At 46.5% G+C, this 17,059-nt stretch overlaps 1 protein-coding gene across 2 annotated transcripts in view; it reads right to left on the bottom strand.

Moving 5' to 3' along the window:
• Positions 1-17,059, bottom strand: part of caskin2 (CASK interacting protein 2) — a 97,653-nt gene that overhangs the window by 51,411 nt on the left and 29,183 nt on the right. For both annotated transcript variants that reach the window (XM_080776104.1, XM_080776105.1), the window contains exon 3: positions 1,781-1,832. In XM_080776104.1, the coding sequence (XP_080632230.1) occupies positions 1,781-1,832 (52 nt within the window). The remainder of the gene's footprint in view (positions 1-1,780; positions 1,833-17,059) is intronic.

Genomic DNA, 17,059 nt, shown 5'->3' with positions numbered 1-17,059 from the left:
GATTTCAAAATCATCTTTGCCAGATGCCTGATGAAGGTCTGACGACCGAAACGTTGCTCAATAAATCTAAACTCAAGTGAAGACTTTTTCTCTACTTCTCAGTTCCAGTTATCCGACGCACCTGTCCATTGTAGGTGTGCAGGAGGACTTTTTCTTATGGAGTCCCTGGAACAAAATATTATCAGATATGGGTCCGCGGCCAAATACAGATCATTCTGGGGGTCCTTGCCATGCAAAACATTTGAGCACCACTGAGCACCACTTTGAGAAAAATGTCAGGATTTAGAAGACATTTTGTAGAACCTGGTCTCAGGTCTTAAATGGGTTAACAGACATACAGAGCAATGAGACAATACAAAGAAACCCAGAACGTGCAAACGAGATCAAAAGTAATTCCCAAACAAAGAGAAATATTGATGAGGGAAGGAGCCAGACCTCGCTTTTTCCCTCGGAAGCTTAATACGGCAAAGAGGAGAAATAAATTATGAGCAGTCAGCGTTTTCCAGTTCCACAGTCAGTCACGTTGGGGTAACGTAAGGTTTAGCAGCGCGACCGCGGCGGGCCTGTGATTCATTCTGGGAAGCCAGCTGGAGGTAGAAACTAGAAACAACACCCCTGACGGCACTAAATGACATGTTTGGAGCGTTTAGGAATGAAGGAATAGCCAGCAGCACACAAGAAAGGTTCGTTTCACATGGTTTATTTACCACTGACGGACAAAGAGACGCGTTTCGGCCTGATGGGCCTTGCTTGTACCAGCGTTGAGGACGGCCCATCAGGCCGAAATGCGTCCGTTGTCCGTCAGAAGTACACCACCGGAAAAGGACATTTCTTGAGCGTGCTGGCTATTATTCCTTCATTCCTAAATGTACCATTGAGCCTTGCACCTGTACGAACATTCATCTGATTTGAGAGTGTTGCAGGTGCTTTTGCAGATTCTTTCTCTCGTGTCTTTGAGTAGTGACACCTCCGCTTGTCCTTCAGACACGGTCACCACTTCATTTGAACACACGCTGACTCGGCTAAACACATCAGACTGCGGGGCCCAAAAGTCCGCCACCGACGTGGGAGCTGACATTTTACCATCAAACCTTTTCATGAAAAGTATACTGAATAATGGATGGAGGAAATAGAGCTAATGTGGTTAACGTTACATTATAAATCTGCACAGTAACTAGTAAGTAGAAAGTCCAACATTTACTTTGAGTAGTGGAGCAGTGGAGCAGAAGTATAGTGTAATTTAGTTGAAATTGAGTCGGAAAATACTTAAAGTAAAGCAAAAGTATCCTGTTATTTTTTTTACAGAGCAGTACTTGAGTAAACGTACTTGGCTACTAAACCACTGAGCATGGTCGTTTCCAAAGGCCTGCTGCATGTGTGCTTTAGCCTCAGTTTAAACCACTGAGCATGGTCGTTTCCAAAGGCCTGCTGCATGTGTGCTTTAGCCTCAGTTTAAACCACTGAGCATGGTCGTTTCCAAAGGCCTGCTGCATGTGTGCTTTAGCCTCAGTTTAAACCACTGAGCATGGTCGTTTCCAAAGGCCTGCTGCATGTGTGCTTTAGCCTCAGTTTCTCATTGCGCTACATGAGCCGTGTGAGCCAGCGCCGTTGCATAGTGGAAAAATAGACATTTTATAGACGCACAGGGAACGGCATAATGACTGGATTCGGCGGTGGTGAACTTGGCCCAGCGGAGGCCTCGCCACGGGGAGCGGTGGTCCTGAGAATAATACGTTTTTTTATTTTGTTATTATTATATAGCGTTGACCTCATCACTTACCCGTCAGAGTCCTGGTAGTTGACATTCAGCTTCTTGGTGGAGCCCAGCAACTCTGCACAGAAAGAAAAACACAAAACACAATGAAAATATGCACACCTTTTTACCAGTGGTGGAAAAAGTACGCAGCCCTAGGGCCCTACGCCAAAAGAGTAGAAAGAAGGATAGAGACTGAACTGGCCTTGTTAAAGCCCAGCTGCATGGGGTTTCCCAGTCATGAATCCACGGGTCCGCCTGTAGTCCCTCCTCTTACCACTAGGTTGAAGAGCCTCACTGGGGCCTTGCCCTACACCCGTGCTCTGCGGCCCTAGGGTCACCGACCCTAGGGCCGCGGAGGTCGCGGCACTAAAACGTTTGTGAACCCTTGTTGTAAGGGTCTGTTTGGTCCCAGGGACACCCTGGAACCACCTCGAGGACCCCTGGGGGTCGCTGGACCTCATTTTGAGAGCTAGTGTAATATTACAGTGCAATCCAATACTTCTGTAAAGGCTCAAAGCTCTGATTGTGTGCCGACTAGTCACTGTGACCTTCAGGGCGACCTTGCTCCCCCCTGAGGGCTCAGCGACCGCTCCTCACAGTGAATGCTTCTTTTTCAACCGTGCATGAGACATTAACAACGGCGCGCCGATTAAAACGCGAAGCCCGGTCCCGCTGAAAACCACACAGAGCGAGCAGAACGGCCCGCTTTGTTCGGAACCCCGCGCAGAACAACGGGCGAGCGCTGTACGTCACACGATGTGCCAGAGAAGAGGACCTTTGTGACAAAGCCCTGCCAGAATTCAGCGTGTGTATAATTCTGTGTACATATCGCCGTGTGTACAGTCCTCATACACCAAGTCTCAGGTGATTCGTCTTAAATAGCACTTCAGTTTAACCTCCTAAACCCTCTATACTTGGTCAGACGAACCACCAAACCTCCGCCGATCTGATAGCTCACAAGATGTGACACACACAAATGCGTGCGTGTGTGTGGGGTGCAAGTCATTCATGTGAGTGTGTGTGTGTGTGTGTGTGTGTGTGTGTGGGGGGGGTGACTCCCTGTCAACATGTGGGTTCCAGAGGACCGCAGGGGTCTCTCTCTCTCTCTGTCTCCGTGGCAGAACATCAAAGGGGTCTGCTGCGGCGGAGGTCCCCACTGTCATGTGACCTGGCCCGGTGGAAGTCACACCGGGGTCATAGGTTAAGACAACACCCTCGGGACAGAGACAGAGACAGGGGGGGGGGGGGGGCAGGGGTGGATTTACGACGGGGACGGCCTTGTCACCCGATCGGTCAGCAGCACAATTGTTGGTTTTTGTGATGGTGTATTCTGTATTGTATCAACGTACACCAAATGGACCCTTATGGGACTGTAACTCTCAGAGTGTAAAAGCTTTACCATTTGGATCCGTACAGGTCTGTAACTTGAGGTGTATAAAGATGGAACCAACTGGTTGTACACTCTCAAGTATAACACTGAGGATTGTACAGTGCCGATTGGGTTCCCAGATGCATCATGAGGGGGTCTGTGGCCTAATGCATATCAAACTGGGGGTCCTTGAAATTAGAAACGTTGACAGTCAATATATTATATTAAGTGTGTGTGTGTGTGTGTGTGTGTGTGTGTGTGTGTGTGTGTGTGTGTGTGTGTGTGTGTGTGCGAGCATATGTGAGTTTCACCACGGGAGAGAACGTTTATTATCAGAGGTCACAAGAGGTAAAGGGTCAGGCCACACACCCCCCCCCCCCCCCCACACACACACACACCCACACACACACACACACACACACACACACAGGGAGAGGTAGAGCGAGAGTCATGAGGATGACTGGTTGACGTTCTACTGTAAGCCCCTAGAGAAATACAGTACATGCTGACAGGAAGAATAACTAAAAAAATAACTGATCTACAAGCCCACGCATGCCAAGACCATGAGCTGTGAGCTTTTTCTTTTTTAATGGTTACCTATTAATAATGAGGAGAATGTGACTGCAGAGTTGTCTCGTCATTGATGGATTCAATAAGGTTGCTATAGAGTCAAATAGCTGCATGGATTGACTTTCATCTTCTGATGTTTGCTTAAAGTGTTGTTTCAGTGTCGACATTCGCAGGGACTCTGTCCGTATCTCGTTATAATTTGAGCTGAAAGTAGAACCATGGATTTGCTGCCACAAGAATGCCGGGCCAACGGCAGCGCGTTTTGCCCCCGTCTGCAAATTCGGAGAAGCCTCCCTGGGGCCCGTGGCACACGGAACGGAGCCATTTAAGCCGGTGCAAACCGGCTGAAACGGAACCCGTTGTAAAACAAAAATATATATATCTCCACCTAAAAATAGACAACCGCTGTGAGTATCTAAACTATGATTATATGCCTGTCCATAAAAGAACAGCCAACGCCTCCAAAAGTCTTTTTGTTTGCCTTAGGCCTCCTGAACGGCTGTACTTGTGCAATAATCAATCGTGGCTAAAATCACAGGATGCCACACAGCGCTGCCGCTGTCATGGCGTGCTCCAACAGACCGGGGCTATGCCATCTCTACAGCGGAAAGCCAATCCTCCGAAAAGGAACACATCGAGACACCGTGTCAAAAACCGCTTCCCTGAAAAACAGCCTTTGATATCCCCCATGCACACCGAAATCTGGACTTTTATCACTAGTGGAACAATCTGCTTGTCTAATTATAAGCAGCCGGCGTACTGGCTTTTTCTTTTAAAAGGGGGAGCCATATAAAACAACACACGCTGTCATCTGGCTGATAAAGTGGGACTCCGTCCAGCGCAGTGGCGGTTGTGTGGTGTCATGTCGTGTGTGGTTTCAAATTGCATGGCTCTAGCATTAGTCTGGTAAGGGCTCTCCGATCGGGCATGGCTCTGGCATTAGTCTGGTGAGGGCTCTCCGATCGGGCATGGCTCTGGCATTAGTCTGGTGAGGGCTCTCCGATCGGGCATGGCTCAAGCTCAATTGTAAGGCCTGATTCATGTCATGAGTTAGGTGCAAAAAAAAAAATAGCCCATCTACAAACTCATGATGAGTTCGTTTTTAGTTGTTTTTTCTTTCTAAGATTTATCCCACAATTTTCTAACCCATTTTTTTCAACCATTGCCAATGCCTAAACTGTAATCCTGGGTGCTATACTCTTCCTCTGCCAACCTGGGGAGAGCCCAGAACTGAGCTCATGCAGGCCGCATCTTCTCACCTGACAGGGGGGAGTTTCCCATCCATCAAGCGCCCCAGCTGACCAGGGGAGGTAGTATAGAGGAGCTTGTATTTTGGACAAAGTTGAACGCTTTTTTTAGGCTGTAGTCAGTATTGCCATGTAAGCTTATTATAAGCTACTTTGGGCATGTCTGTGAAGTCGCTTGAATTATTGGTAGTTGTGGATTGCCTTTTTTTGGGCTTGTTTCTAAAAGTGTATAGTTGCTCATTTGGGCTCGTTTCCTAAAGTAATATTTTATTGCAGCTGTTTTACTCTAAACAGAAACAAAAAACAAAAAAAAGTTTGGAAAAGAGCAGCTTATCTACAGCTGCGTTCTGAGCTTGTAGATAGGCTGCTATTTTCAAAACAATTCTTGATTTTTCACATCGTAATCGCAATGCATTGTGAGCTTGAAAATAGCCATCGTAAATTGTTTAAATGGTCATGTTAAATTGTTTAAATGGTCATGTGGCCTATAGTCCTTCTTTCGGGCTCGTCCTCTATATGACTCATCCCCGTGCCTGATAGCGGTCAAGGACCGACCCGCTGGACAGAGATCCAACCTTCTGGCAAAAGGAAAGAGCCCGTGTGACTTTAAGGGCCAACTGCACTTCCCCTGCAGCTCCTATCGTATCAGAGACGGCCGGCTGTTTGAAGACTGGACGTCTTTCAGAGGAAAACCCTGGACAGCCCATCAGTGTCTGGAGAGTTCCCCTCCCCTCCCCTCCCCTCCTGTGGCCTTCCCAGAACCCTGGCACGGGAACACAGGAAGCTAAACAGCATGTGTGTGTTTGCCCAGGGAAGCAGCATGGCCACTGTCTTATCTGCCGAGTTGAATGGATGGGGGAGCAGCCTGGCGACTATATAGGCTACTCACCCAGAACAGCAGCCATATAGGCTGCCTCGCTTTAGGGTGCTTTGTGCCTTATCTGCACTCCGGGACATGGGGGACAATGATGGTGGGAAACAAAAGTGTCCCGTTGGCTTCTTGGCCTGACTGTCCCGCCGGCCCCTAGCTATACTGTGTCGTGTTTGGACAAGGCTAGGCCATTAGGAACCATATGTGTCTTCTCCCTCGGCGTCTAGACGGGGCGACAAGTTACACCGCCATCAGACAAGATGTAAATACAGATTGGTTTGATCAGTTTGCGTAGCTGTGTACAAGACGCATACATTGACGCTGCAGATGGCTAATGCAAATAAAACAGGCACAGTATAGCAGGCTAGCTATTCAAAAAAAAAAGAAAAACACACACACCTCCATCGCTATGTGACTGATTTTCACAAATTGCTAAACTGTAATCCAGGGCGCTATAGTCTCCCTCTGCCAACCTGGGGAGAGCCCCGAACCTAAGCTCATGCTTCCTTTAATGAGCAGTCCGCAGTCTTTTGGACGTATCGGGTGGAAGGAACACGTTATTCCAACCAGTTCCTTTCCCCTCCTTCAGGCGCCCGGCTGACCAGGGGGCATTATAGACCATATACCTCACAAGCCTCACAGTTGCCCCCCCCCCCCCCCCCCCAAAGAAAATGCTGCACAACAACAAAAAGAGCAGCACAGCATTCGTGACGCGGTTCAGTGTGATCTGTTGATTTGTTTTTAATCCGATTTTGTACATAATTACATTCCAACCGTTGCTTTTTGTCCTGAGCCTAAAAAACTTCAAGCAAATTACCCATACCTTCGCCCGCAAAAAACAACTGATCTACAAGCTCAGAACAACTGATGTGCAAAGCTCAGAACAACTGATCTACAAGCTCAGAACAACTGATCTACAAGCTCAGAACAACTGATCTACAAGCTCAGAACAACTGATCTACAAGCTCAGAACAACTGATCTACAAGCTCAGAACAAGTCACAGTGGTTGCGACCTCGTACAGTAGATCTGTTCTCCCTGCCAGGGTTGAAGTAGTACAGTAATGTCCCTCTCTCCATCTTGATTTATACTCATACGATGGTGTCCTGTGCCAAAAATAGCCAATCTATGAGCTCACAGCTTATCTGACTTATAGATTGGCTATTTTCGTATATACCCTTTGATCATAGGCCAGCCTCATCCCTGCAGAACGTGTGTGCGTGTGTGTGTGCGTGTGCGTGTGCGTGTGTGTGTGTGTGTGTGTGTGTATGCGTGCGTCTACAGGAAGAGCATTTGAACACACTTTCTTCTAACCCTAACCCAGGAAGAGCTGCTGGGACGGCGGTGCAGGTTGGGGGGGTGTCGTCGTGATTAGTGTGAGCGAACGTTGGTTTCCTGACAACTAGCTCCCTCCTCGTCATCACTTTTTTCACTTCCTCCGTGCGGCCTTCATGTGGCGGGACCCCCACCCACGGCGCACCACCGTGTGTGTGTGTGTGTGTGTGTGTGTGCGCGTGTGTGAGGCGCTGCTTGTAGATTTGTCTGTGTACAATGACCCTTGGCCTGTGGGTAAGTGCGTGCGTGCGTGCATGCGTGCGTGAATACGTGGAAACGCTCTCTCGGCAAGCCTGTGGAGAGGAAGGCACCAGAGGAGCACACGCGCGGGACAGAGAGAGTGCACGTGAGACAATAAGCCTCAGTTAAAACACTTGAACCACTCAGTTGCGTGGCCATGTCACGCATGCTTGGCAAATAGCAGATAAGCTCACGGCGCACCTCGATTGTGACCCGGAAGGGGGGAGGGGGGTTTGAGTTTAACTCGGTCCGTGACACGGGCGTCACAGTGTGGGGGTGGGGGGTTTGACACGGGCGTCACAGTGTGGGGGTGGGGGGTTTGACATGGGCGTCACAGTGCGGGGGTGGGGGGTTTGACACGGGCGTCACAGTGTGGGGGGGGTGGGTCTTCTGTTGGCACAGCCTCTGGAAGAGAGAGTTGTGAAGGAACAAAACAAGGAGTTTGAGCTAGGAGGAGGGGGGGAGGGGCTAAGTTTCCTTTCCCCAGGACCATTGTTACTCAGAGTGGGAGGCTGGTGGGGGGGGGCTCCAGCGGGAAGGGGGAGCGTAAAATGAAATGAAATGAAAGAGGGAAAATGAGGGAGGAAAGAGGAAGAAAGCAGGTGGGGGAGAAATCGAATCCCTCCATGACTCTCTGAACTTGTGTTCATCCCTCTTCTCTCTCTCTCTCTCTGTGTTCTGTGGTCTCCCCCTCCCACGTCTCTCTCTCTCTCTCTCTCTCTCTCTCAGTGACTACAGTGCCTGGATGGTCCCCAGACTCCATCCACCATATATACTGCTCTGCTTTCAGGGGCTGAACAGCTACACGCCCCCCCCCCGGCAGCCAGACAGCCAGCCGTCGGAGGGACAGCAACACCACGGTATGTAAATAAAAAGGGCCCTGCAGGCCTGCAGACGAGCGCCGAGGAGTGTGTGTTCATACACACTCCTTACACACACACACACACCCACCACATGCTGGAGTGGCCAACCCAAACACAGGAGCATGTGAAAGCTCAGTTACTCACGTACACACACACACACACACACTCTGAGGTATGTGTGCGGAGATATTCGAGACAGACGGAGGCTTCACTCACATCTTCGCATCTAGCATACAACATTGTTGGATGCTAGATGTAAACAAAGGGTAAGTGTCATGCATTTCCAATGGAAGTCACATGGTTTGACACAACACTTTTGTTGTACGGCTTTCGGCTGTGTTTCGACTGCCCCCCTCCCCCTCATACAACAAAAATGTTGTGTGAAGCCATGTGACTCCCATTGGAAATGAATTGTGAGCTTGCATCAGTAAACAAGTCTCATGCATCAGCTATACAACAATCTGTACACACACACACACACACACACACACAACAGCTGCGTTCGCTTCCCGCGTTCACGCGTCTTACTTGTTAAAGGATATTAAAGGGTTAGTTTAGATTTCTGGACTTAAAGTTTTAGGAAATACTTGCCATTAATGTAGTGGTTGCAAAGGTATTAATTGATCGTCTGAGTTCCGTGGTGGGAGTTCTGCTCTGGTTTTGGTGAATATTAAGTAGTTCCGGTCATTTGGTGGGAGTCACGGGGGGCCACGCAGTAAAAATAAATGAATCCACAAAACTAGCGTCATTTGTATTGTTGACCTATTTCTACCATACAGTGGAACTTTAGTTCAACTTTGACCCCTCTGTCACATGGAACTATGTTTTTTGAGCGTCGGTGGGTCAAAGCGGTGGTCGTCTATGGAGCGGCCTGTGATGACCTCAGAGGGTCATGTTGAAATCGTCAAGGCCTTATATGGTCAAAAGACTCTACAGTCACACTTCCCACCGAGGACTAATCAAAATGTGACACACACACACACACACACACACTGACAGTCTATGAGCCCGCTGTCACTGACCAGCCACACTGTGTGTGTGTGTGTGTGTGTGTGTGTGTGTGTGTGTGTGTGTGTGTGTGTGTGTATTTCAAAACATATTAAAAAAACATTCACAACATTTTTTAAAGTTTTCATGAATTACTACCAAATTAAAAGTAATTTCTTGAATAAATAAAATAAAAATCTAAGAAATGCCATTAATTAGAAAACAAATGTTTAATAAGTTCTGTCCCGAAACATTAAGGTCCGCCAACACATTATGGACTGTCAGCCGGTACGTACTAATAGAAAGCTTGGGAAGCACTGGCCTAGTGCGTTGAAAAAGACACCTTTGTTCTCAGCTGATACGAACCTACTTGCTTACCAACTTACAGACACCGGAAAGCCGTTCAAACGATATTGTGCACGAGAACAAAGACCTACAAAGAACTCACTTCATTATAGTCTGGGGGGAAAATTAAAAGGGAAGCTTGACGTCACACTCTTCAAAACGATGCTTCCTATGCACATACAGTACAGGCACAGCATGGATGAAACATTTCATTCTGCTGACCAAAGCAAATTAAGATTATTGCATTTTTCCTTCCCCTTGTGAATACAATGTTCCGCGAACCCGAGTGCGATCATAAAAAGGATTATTGATATGACACCTCAAGGACCTGATGTTTGCTGTAACATCATTAGTGAGACTTATAAAAATGTTTACTCGTTCAGAGTTTGTACATTGAATTACTTCCGGGAATTGGCCGTGTTCGTAGCTGGCCAAACAAAGTGGTTGACCGCCAAGCATACCCGCCGGTCGTTGGCATCGTACATCCTGGGTTCATAGACACGTCCTTTACTCAGTGGTTCTCAAAGTATGGTTCGGTATCTCCATGGGTCCTTGAGGGACTTCCAGGGTGTCCGAACCAAAATGTGTTCATATAGCGTCGATATCAGTGACGTACTGTAAGTTAATTGTGGGTGTGTTTAATTTACAGTAGGTGTTACTGTACCAGCATGAACGCCTCTTGTACAGGTAAATGAATGGCGGCACACAGAAACACACACACACACACACACACACACACACACACACACGTAACTACTTTACTGCTGACCCGCGATTGGGTCAAATAATCCCTCACTGCCTGCCGTATAAAAGGCGTCTTTTATTTAGAAAATCCCAAAATTCACACCGGAAGAACTGGGAGTATAAACATCAGCCATAACGATTCTGCCGATCGTTACTTTCACTTTGATCAGAAGCGATAATATTGTAACCGCGAGGTAGCGCAGGTTTTTTTATTGAGCTCCAGCTGTTCAATCACCTCAATCTGAGCCTCAATTCCGAGAAAAACGCTGATAAAGATTGCGCTAATAATGGAAGTGGATGGTGGGGAAACATTTAATTGACGGACCACAGCGGAAGCAAGCATTGCCTAATGACTGGTAAGCTACTATACTCTGTAGATACTGAATTAGCTAGACTATCAAAGAATACCTCAAAGACGCCATTGAGAAATATAGGACATCAAAGACCTCATCTGCAGAAAATGATCTGCATTATTACCTTCAGCTGCGTTTACCTCCCAAGTCTGTGAAAAGTCTGTTTTGCTCTTGAGATGAATATTGTGTAAGTGTAATTATGTATTGTAAGTAATTGGCATCAAAATGTACTTAAAGTACCAAAAGTAAAAGGTACTCATTATGCAGAATGTCCCATTTCAAGGTTTAAAATGTTTTGAAAATAGCAGATCTACAAGCTCACAAAGCGCCACAATGCGAAGTATTGTGAGCTTTAGGCAAATGGCCGAAATGTTTTCAAATAAATGCAGTGGAGTAAAAGTACAAAATTTAGATCTGAGATGTAGTGGAGTAGAAGTAGAAAATACTAAAGTAAAGCACAAACACTTCAAAATTGTACTTACTGTAGGTACAGTACTTAAGTAAATGTACTATCCGCCACTGTACCTCCTGAGCAACAATACTGCCCCAGGTTACTAGGAGAGGTTTGGTCTCGTTGAAACCAGACAACGAACGATCAGTGTCTCTGATCGTCTGGCTGATACGCCAGACTATTATCAAAGGTATAGTATCCGCTAAGATGCCTCCACTGTTGACATCCGATTCCAACCTGTCTGTCAGACGTGCTGTAGGACAGTGGTTCCCAAAGTGGGGTCCTGTGACCCCTAGGGGTCCTTGAGGGAGTTCCAGGGGGTCTCCAGCGGAATGATAGTTTGGAACCAAATGGACCCTTATGGGTCTATAAGAGTGTACAAACGGCACCATTTGTACAAATGGTTCCATTTGTACACTCTCGGAGTTAAATTAACATTGATTTTACAATATAAATTGGGGGTCTCAGAGAAAGAAATGCCATTAAATGGGGGCCTGTAGACTAATATGCATGTCAAACTGGGGGTCCTTGAAATTAAACGGGTTGAGAATCATTGCTAGAGCCGTAACAATCTTCTCTTACGGGGGTTAATTAGTGTCAATTTGGGGGTCCTTGACATGAAAAAGTTTGCCGTAGGGTTGGCTGTGGGGCTATTTATGTCCTGTCGAGAGAGGGGAAGCCCAGAGACCAGAACGCGCCCGGCGGCCTCCAACTATACTTGAAAACCGACACTCCGCCGGTCGACGCAGCCAGACCCAGACTGAATTTACGACCCCCCCCCCCCCCATAAGCCACGTTCCAATAAACCAAGTTCAAGTCCAAACCAAACACATTCCCTTAGGTTTTTTACATCCAAGAGAGATGCTTTGCCGATCTGTCTGTAAAGTCAGGAGGAAAATGAAAACTTCCCGGAGAGCACTGCGTGTGTGTGTGTGTGTGTATGTGTGTGTGTGTGTGCTGACTCCTAATAAATCAGGAGCAGTGTTTGATGGCTCTCACAGCGCTGAGCCACAGGGCATACACACATACACATCTATGCGTGTTTGTGTGTGAGGCGTGTGGTGCAGGTTAAATTGCGTGAATCAGTGTGTGTGTGTGTGTGTGTGTGTGTGTGTGTGACTGTGTGTGTGTGTGTGTGTGTGTGTGTGTGTCTGTGTGTCTGTGTGTGTGTGTGTGTGTGTGTGTGTGTGTGTGTGTGTGTTTGGCCGGCCATGCAGATTTGAATGCTACAGAGCATGTCATCGTGTGTGTGTGTGTGTGTGTGTGTGTGTGTGCGCATGCCTCATCGCAGAGTGCACTTATTTTCTGCATGAATGCGCACAAACAGACACACACTCGCATACATGAGCATGCGACTGCTGGCTTTGCGTGCTCATGTGTGCATCTTGTTCCCTGTTTAGAGAGTTAATGCCTGCTTTACACACAGTTGCACAGAGATGGCCAATATACGGATGTCGGTGGGCGAGTGGTTAAGGCGCATACCACATACAGGCTCTCTGATGCGGCCTGACAGCGGGTCCCAGGCCCGATTCCCACGCACAACGGACCCTTGCACTGCGCGTCACTCGCCGACTCTTTCCCCGCTTCCTGTCAATACGAGATTGATCGACTATTCCCAGTGCACGCCACTGGGGGGGGGGGGGTGTCCAAGGTCATGCCTGCACTTTGAGATATAGCATGGCTACGCAGCAAGCGTAGGCCTGTCCCTGGTGTAAAGTAATGGACACATCGGTGAGTGCGAGACGAAAGGCCTTTCAGGGACACTCTGATGTGGCTGGGCAGCTGCAGGGCAGGCCGCAGGGGAGCAGGCATATGTTCCGACAGTCATTAGTCCCACACTCTACCCAAACACTAGCCTAACCCTAACCGCACGAGGACGGGTGATTTACGCATGTCGGACTTTTGGCATGTCGGATAAACGTCTGCACCCCAGGGGAGCTGCTGGGAGGAGGCTCACGCAGCTGGAAGGACTCATGTCCCACTATAGAGCACCGAAGTCTGACGTCACTTTCAGTAGAGGGCGTCAGTCCCCAGGTTCATGTATTTGTTTAGTTGCATTGAAATCGCCATAGGAGGATTTTTAGATTGCTTCATATAAGAACTGTGTTTGAAAAATAAACATGTCACCCCGGCCGCTTCACTCATATGGATATGAAGAATCAACTGACTGAGAGAAAACGCTAATGTTACTGCTGCTGAATTAGTTAGATTTTCGCTAGAAGCAGACTGTATCATATATGAGTTGCAAACGATACAGAGACACCTCCCTGACAATAACGCCGAGACAGCTTGTTTATTTTTGGATCACAACGCTTATAGTAGACGATATTAAGATCACCCCATGTTATTCTCCATAGAGAAATTACTTCCGCGAACCAGGGGAATCGAAGGGATGAGCGAGTTACGTCAGGACTTCGGTGCTCTATAGAGGAGGTAGAAGCAGAGCAAACAACCCTGGGCAGAATGTAGCTACCAGTGGTGGAAAAGGTACTCCATTGCTTTACTTCAGTAAAAGTATTAACACTGCAATGTAGAAGATGTACTTGAGGGAAAGTACAAAGGTATTGGTATCAAAATGTATACTTTACCAAAGTACTAATTATGCAGAATGTTCCATTCCAAGTTTTCAGATGCATAAAAGTCGGCAATGCGTTGAGATGCATGTGAAGCATTGTAGCTTGTAGATCTGCTATTTTCAAATGGCCAAAATGTACGGTATATAGGGATTAAGTGGTTAATGCATGTGTTGTAATAATAATCAAAAGTAAGTAATTAAGTTTTCATATATTGGAGTAAAAGTACAATATTTGAATCCGAGATGTAGTGTAGTAGAACTAAAAGTATTGGAAATTGGAAATATTCACGTAAAATATAAATACCTAATATATTTACTCAAGTAAACGACTGACATAGAAACAGCTTTCATTTTCAAACAGGGATTTTTTTAATCTGATCTCAGGTCAGAATGGGTTAAGTCAAGTTACTTTACACCACTGCACACCCTGGGCAGAATGTAGCTCCGGTATTTCAGCCAAACGCTGAAGGCTGAGGATTCCATTTTCTCCTGACCAGAGGTCACAAAATTACACAAAGTTGTCAACCAAAAGTTTTGTAGTTTGATGCGTGCACAAAACCGCTGCGTAAAATGCACTGGAAAGAATCTTACAAGACGCAGTGCCGTGATTTTGGTACTGTTTTTTAAATATCTCTTCTGTTTTGCATTTGTGTAAGGTCACTGAATGACTCTTAAGTAGAGCGCAGCTAGGAGAATAAGCATTGCGTTTTTCTGACCACGGATCGCGGAATGTTTACGCGAGGTTATGATAATTATTGTATTGGACAAGGTTACAGTGTAAACTGCAAATACAAAGGTTTTTTGGTTTAAGAATAAAGGTGGTGTAGCGAGAGAGAGAGAGGCTGGCGGGTTAGGGTTAGTTAGGGAAAGTTTGCCCTGGCACTGCAGGGAGAGGCAGAGAAATGCAATTGCGCTGTTTCATGACAAAGAAAGAAGAGAAAGTGATTTAATGATACGTTTGTGAACGACCAGTTCCACCACAGCTATAATTTGTTAGGTATATAAGATGCTACGGGCTGCGCATGTGTTAAGAAAACACTGCACTGCTCAGCATAATTAAAGGCAAAGAACAGCCTCGGAAAGTCTCTGCTTCTTCGGGATCCAATCACAGGGGTTAAAAAGTTCTGGCCAAAAAAAGAGTCTGGCTTGAGTAATATTATCAAAAAGATAAATGTCGGTGGGGGGGGGGGGGGCACATAATACACAAATCACCCTGTTACAATGCAATAAAACACAATAAAAGGCCCACAACCACAGCCACCAACACGCAACTTAAGAATAGGCTATAGGGCGGGGTTGGCGACAGGGCCTTTCTGTGTGGAGTTTGCATGTTCTCCCTGTGTCCCCCTCACAAAAAACATGCAGTAATCCTGCTCTCTATACTGCCTCCCCCTGGCCAGCTGGGGCACCTGTTGGAGGGGAAAGGAACTGGTTGGAATAGCGTGTTTCTTCCACACACTACGTCCAACTGGGGATAACTCCCCCCTGTCAGGTGAAAAAGAATACTGGTAAAATAAAAAAAGGCAATGTCTGTGTGGCTGTTCCTGGTACACTGTACAGTCATGAGTGTAGTTAGCCTCCAAATGGGCACAAACGGAAAATGGGTACAGAACCAAATGTACCCTTAGGTACGTGTGGTTAGTTAGTAGTTATACTAACTAAGTTAGTTACTAACGTAACCAACTACTAACGTAACTCTGAATGGACCATTATGGCCAGAGTCTGTGGGATTTGGTTACATTTTTACACTCTGAGTGAAATTAAAACTGAGCATTTTAGTAGAGAGCGCCAACAATGGATCAGCCCCAGAACAGAAATAGAACCAAGGATAATGTCTCTCTGACCACATCCTATTTTTGTCTTGAACGGGCAGCCGAAACAACGGACGGGGAAAACGCGGCGTGACATGCACCCTAACGGGAAACATCTGTGAACAGGCCTTCAAGGCTCTCCTGCCTGCACCACTCAGCCAACTGATTGTTACAGCGTGAACGTTACATCATGTTGTTATCTGTGAAAAACCAATGGCACACTTGAACATTCCACATGAAGACAAAGTCATTAAACTAGCAAAAAATGTAAACAGGGTTGAAATTAAGTCAGTCCCCATACAATTAGCTTATTGTGCAACATTGTTTTCTCTATGTATAGGGTATCTGCACATTTCTAAAGTGACAATCTACAGACTTTTAACACCTTTTTTATAGGTTTTTAATACCTCTAAGACTACTACTGTGTCAAAAGTAATCAAACTATACATATATAATATAAAATATATATAAAAAATAAAAACATTGGCCAAATTATCAAATATTACCTAAAACCGAGGCATTGTGAGCTTGTACTGTAGATCGGCTGTTTTGACAATATTTATCTGTGGAACCGAGTCAAACTAAATGTAATGGCCCAACTTCTACAATTCCCACAAGTGCTTGTCAGGGTAGGGCGTCGTCCACACTCCCCAGTTCAGATATGATTATTTTAGGGGTCGCGGCCCCAAAGACTCTGAGAACCACTATTCTATGAGAGAAAGAGAGAGAGAGAGAGAGAGAGAGAGAGAGAGAGAGAGAGAGAGAGAACCTTGCTCACACTTAACTGTGCGTTACTCGGTCGGTTCAGACCAGTCTCTCCCAGAGTTGATTTTGACAGCAAATGTCTGATTTTACACCTGAGCAAAACCAAACATGAAATGACTTGTCTTTTAGTTGGAAATAAACACTATTGGCCTCTCTTCAGCCCCCATGCAGCGGAAGCTGGATGTAGAGTGTGACACAGCACCGTCCTGACGTCAGTCATTACAACACGCAGCATGCAAATGACACTGCACCCTTAATGTACGTACTGTCGTTCACTCCTCCTCCTCCCAGCTGGGAACAGAGACAGAGAGACAGGGAGGGTTGGCAGCAAGCCGCGTGACGCACAACGCTGCATCTTTATCAATGAAAAGACATACTGTACACACACACACACACATACGCACACACAGAAGGAAATACAACCACTCTGATAAGGCCCCGGAGCCTCATGGGGACAAACAGCTGGCGGTCTGGCAGGGGTCATAAACCATGTTTGTATATGATACACCGTTCTGTACAGATACACAACGCAATGTCTTTGTTTGCCTTCTGAAACATTGATGGTAGTAGAGGGCCGTGAAACGTAAGTAAACAACGGCTATGTGAAGTTTCCCACGATCTTATTTTAATTCATACATTTTGTGAATATAGCTTGTTTTGATTCAAATCAGGAAAATAATCTGAGATAAATGCATTTGAAAAATTCTATTTACATGGAGGCGGACTAAGCCACTAAAGCCAGACCTTTCCCACTATATTTGCTGTTTACTCGGTTGCA

This window comes from Protomyctophum bolini (assembly GCF_963924005.1).
Source record: "Protomyctophum bolini genome assembly, chromosome: 11".
NCBI lineage: Eukaryota > Metazoa > Chordata > Actinopteri > Myctophiformes > Myctophidae > Protomyctophum > Protomyctophum bolini.
This window is presented reverse-complemented; position numbering and strand designations above follow the sequence as displayed.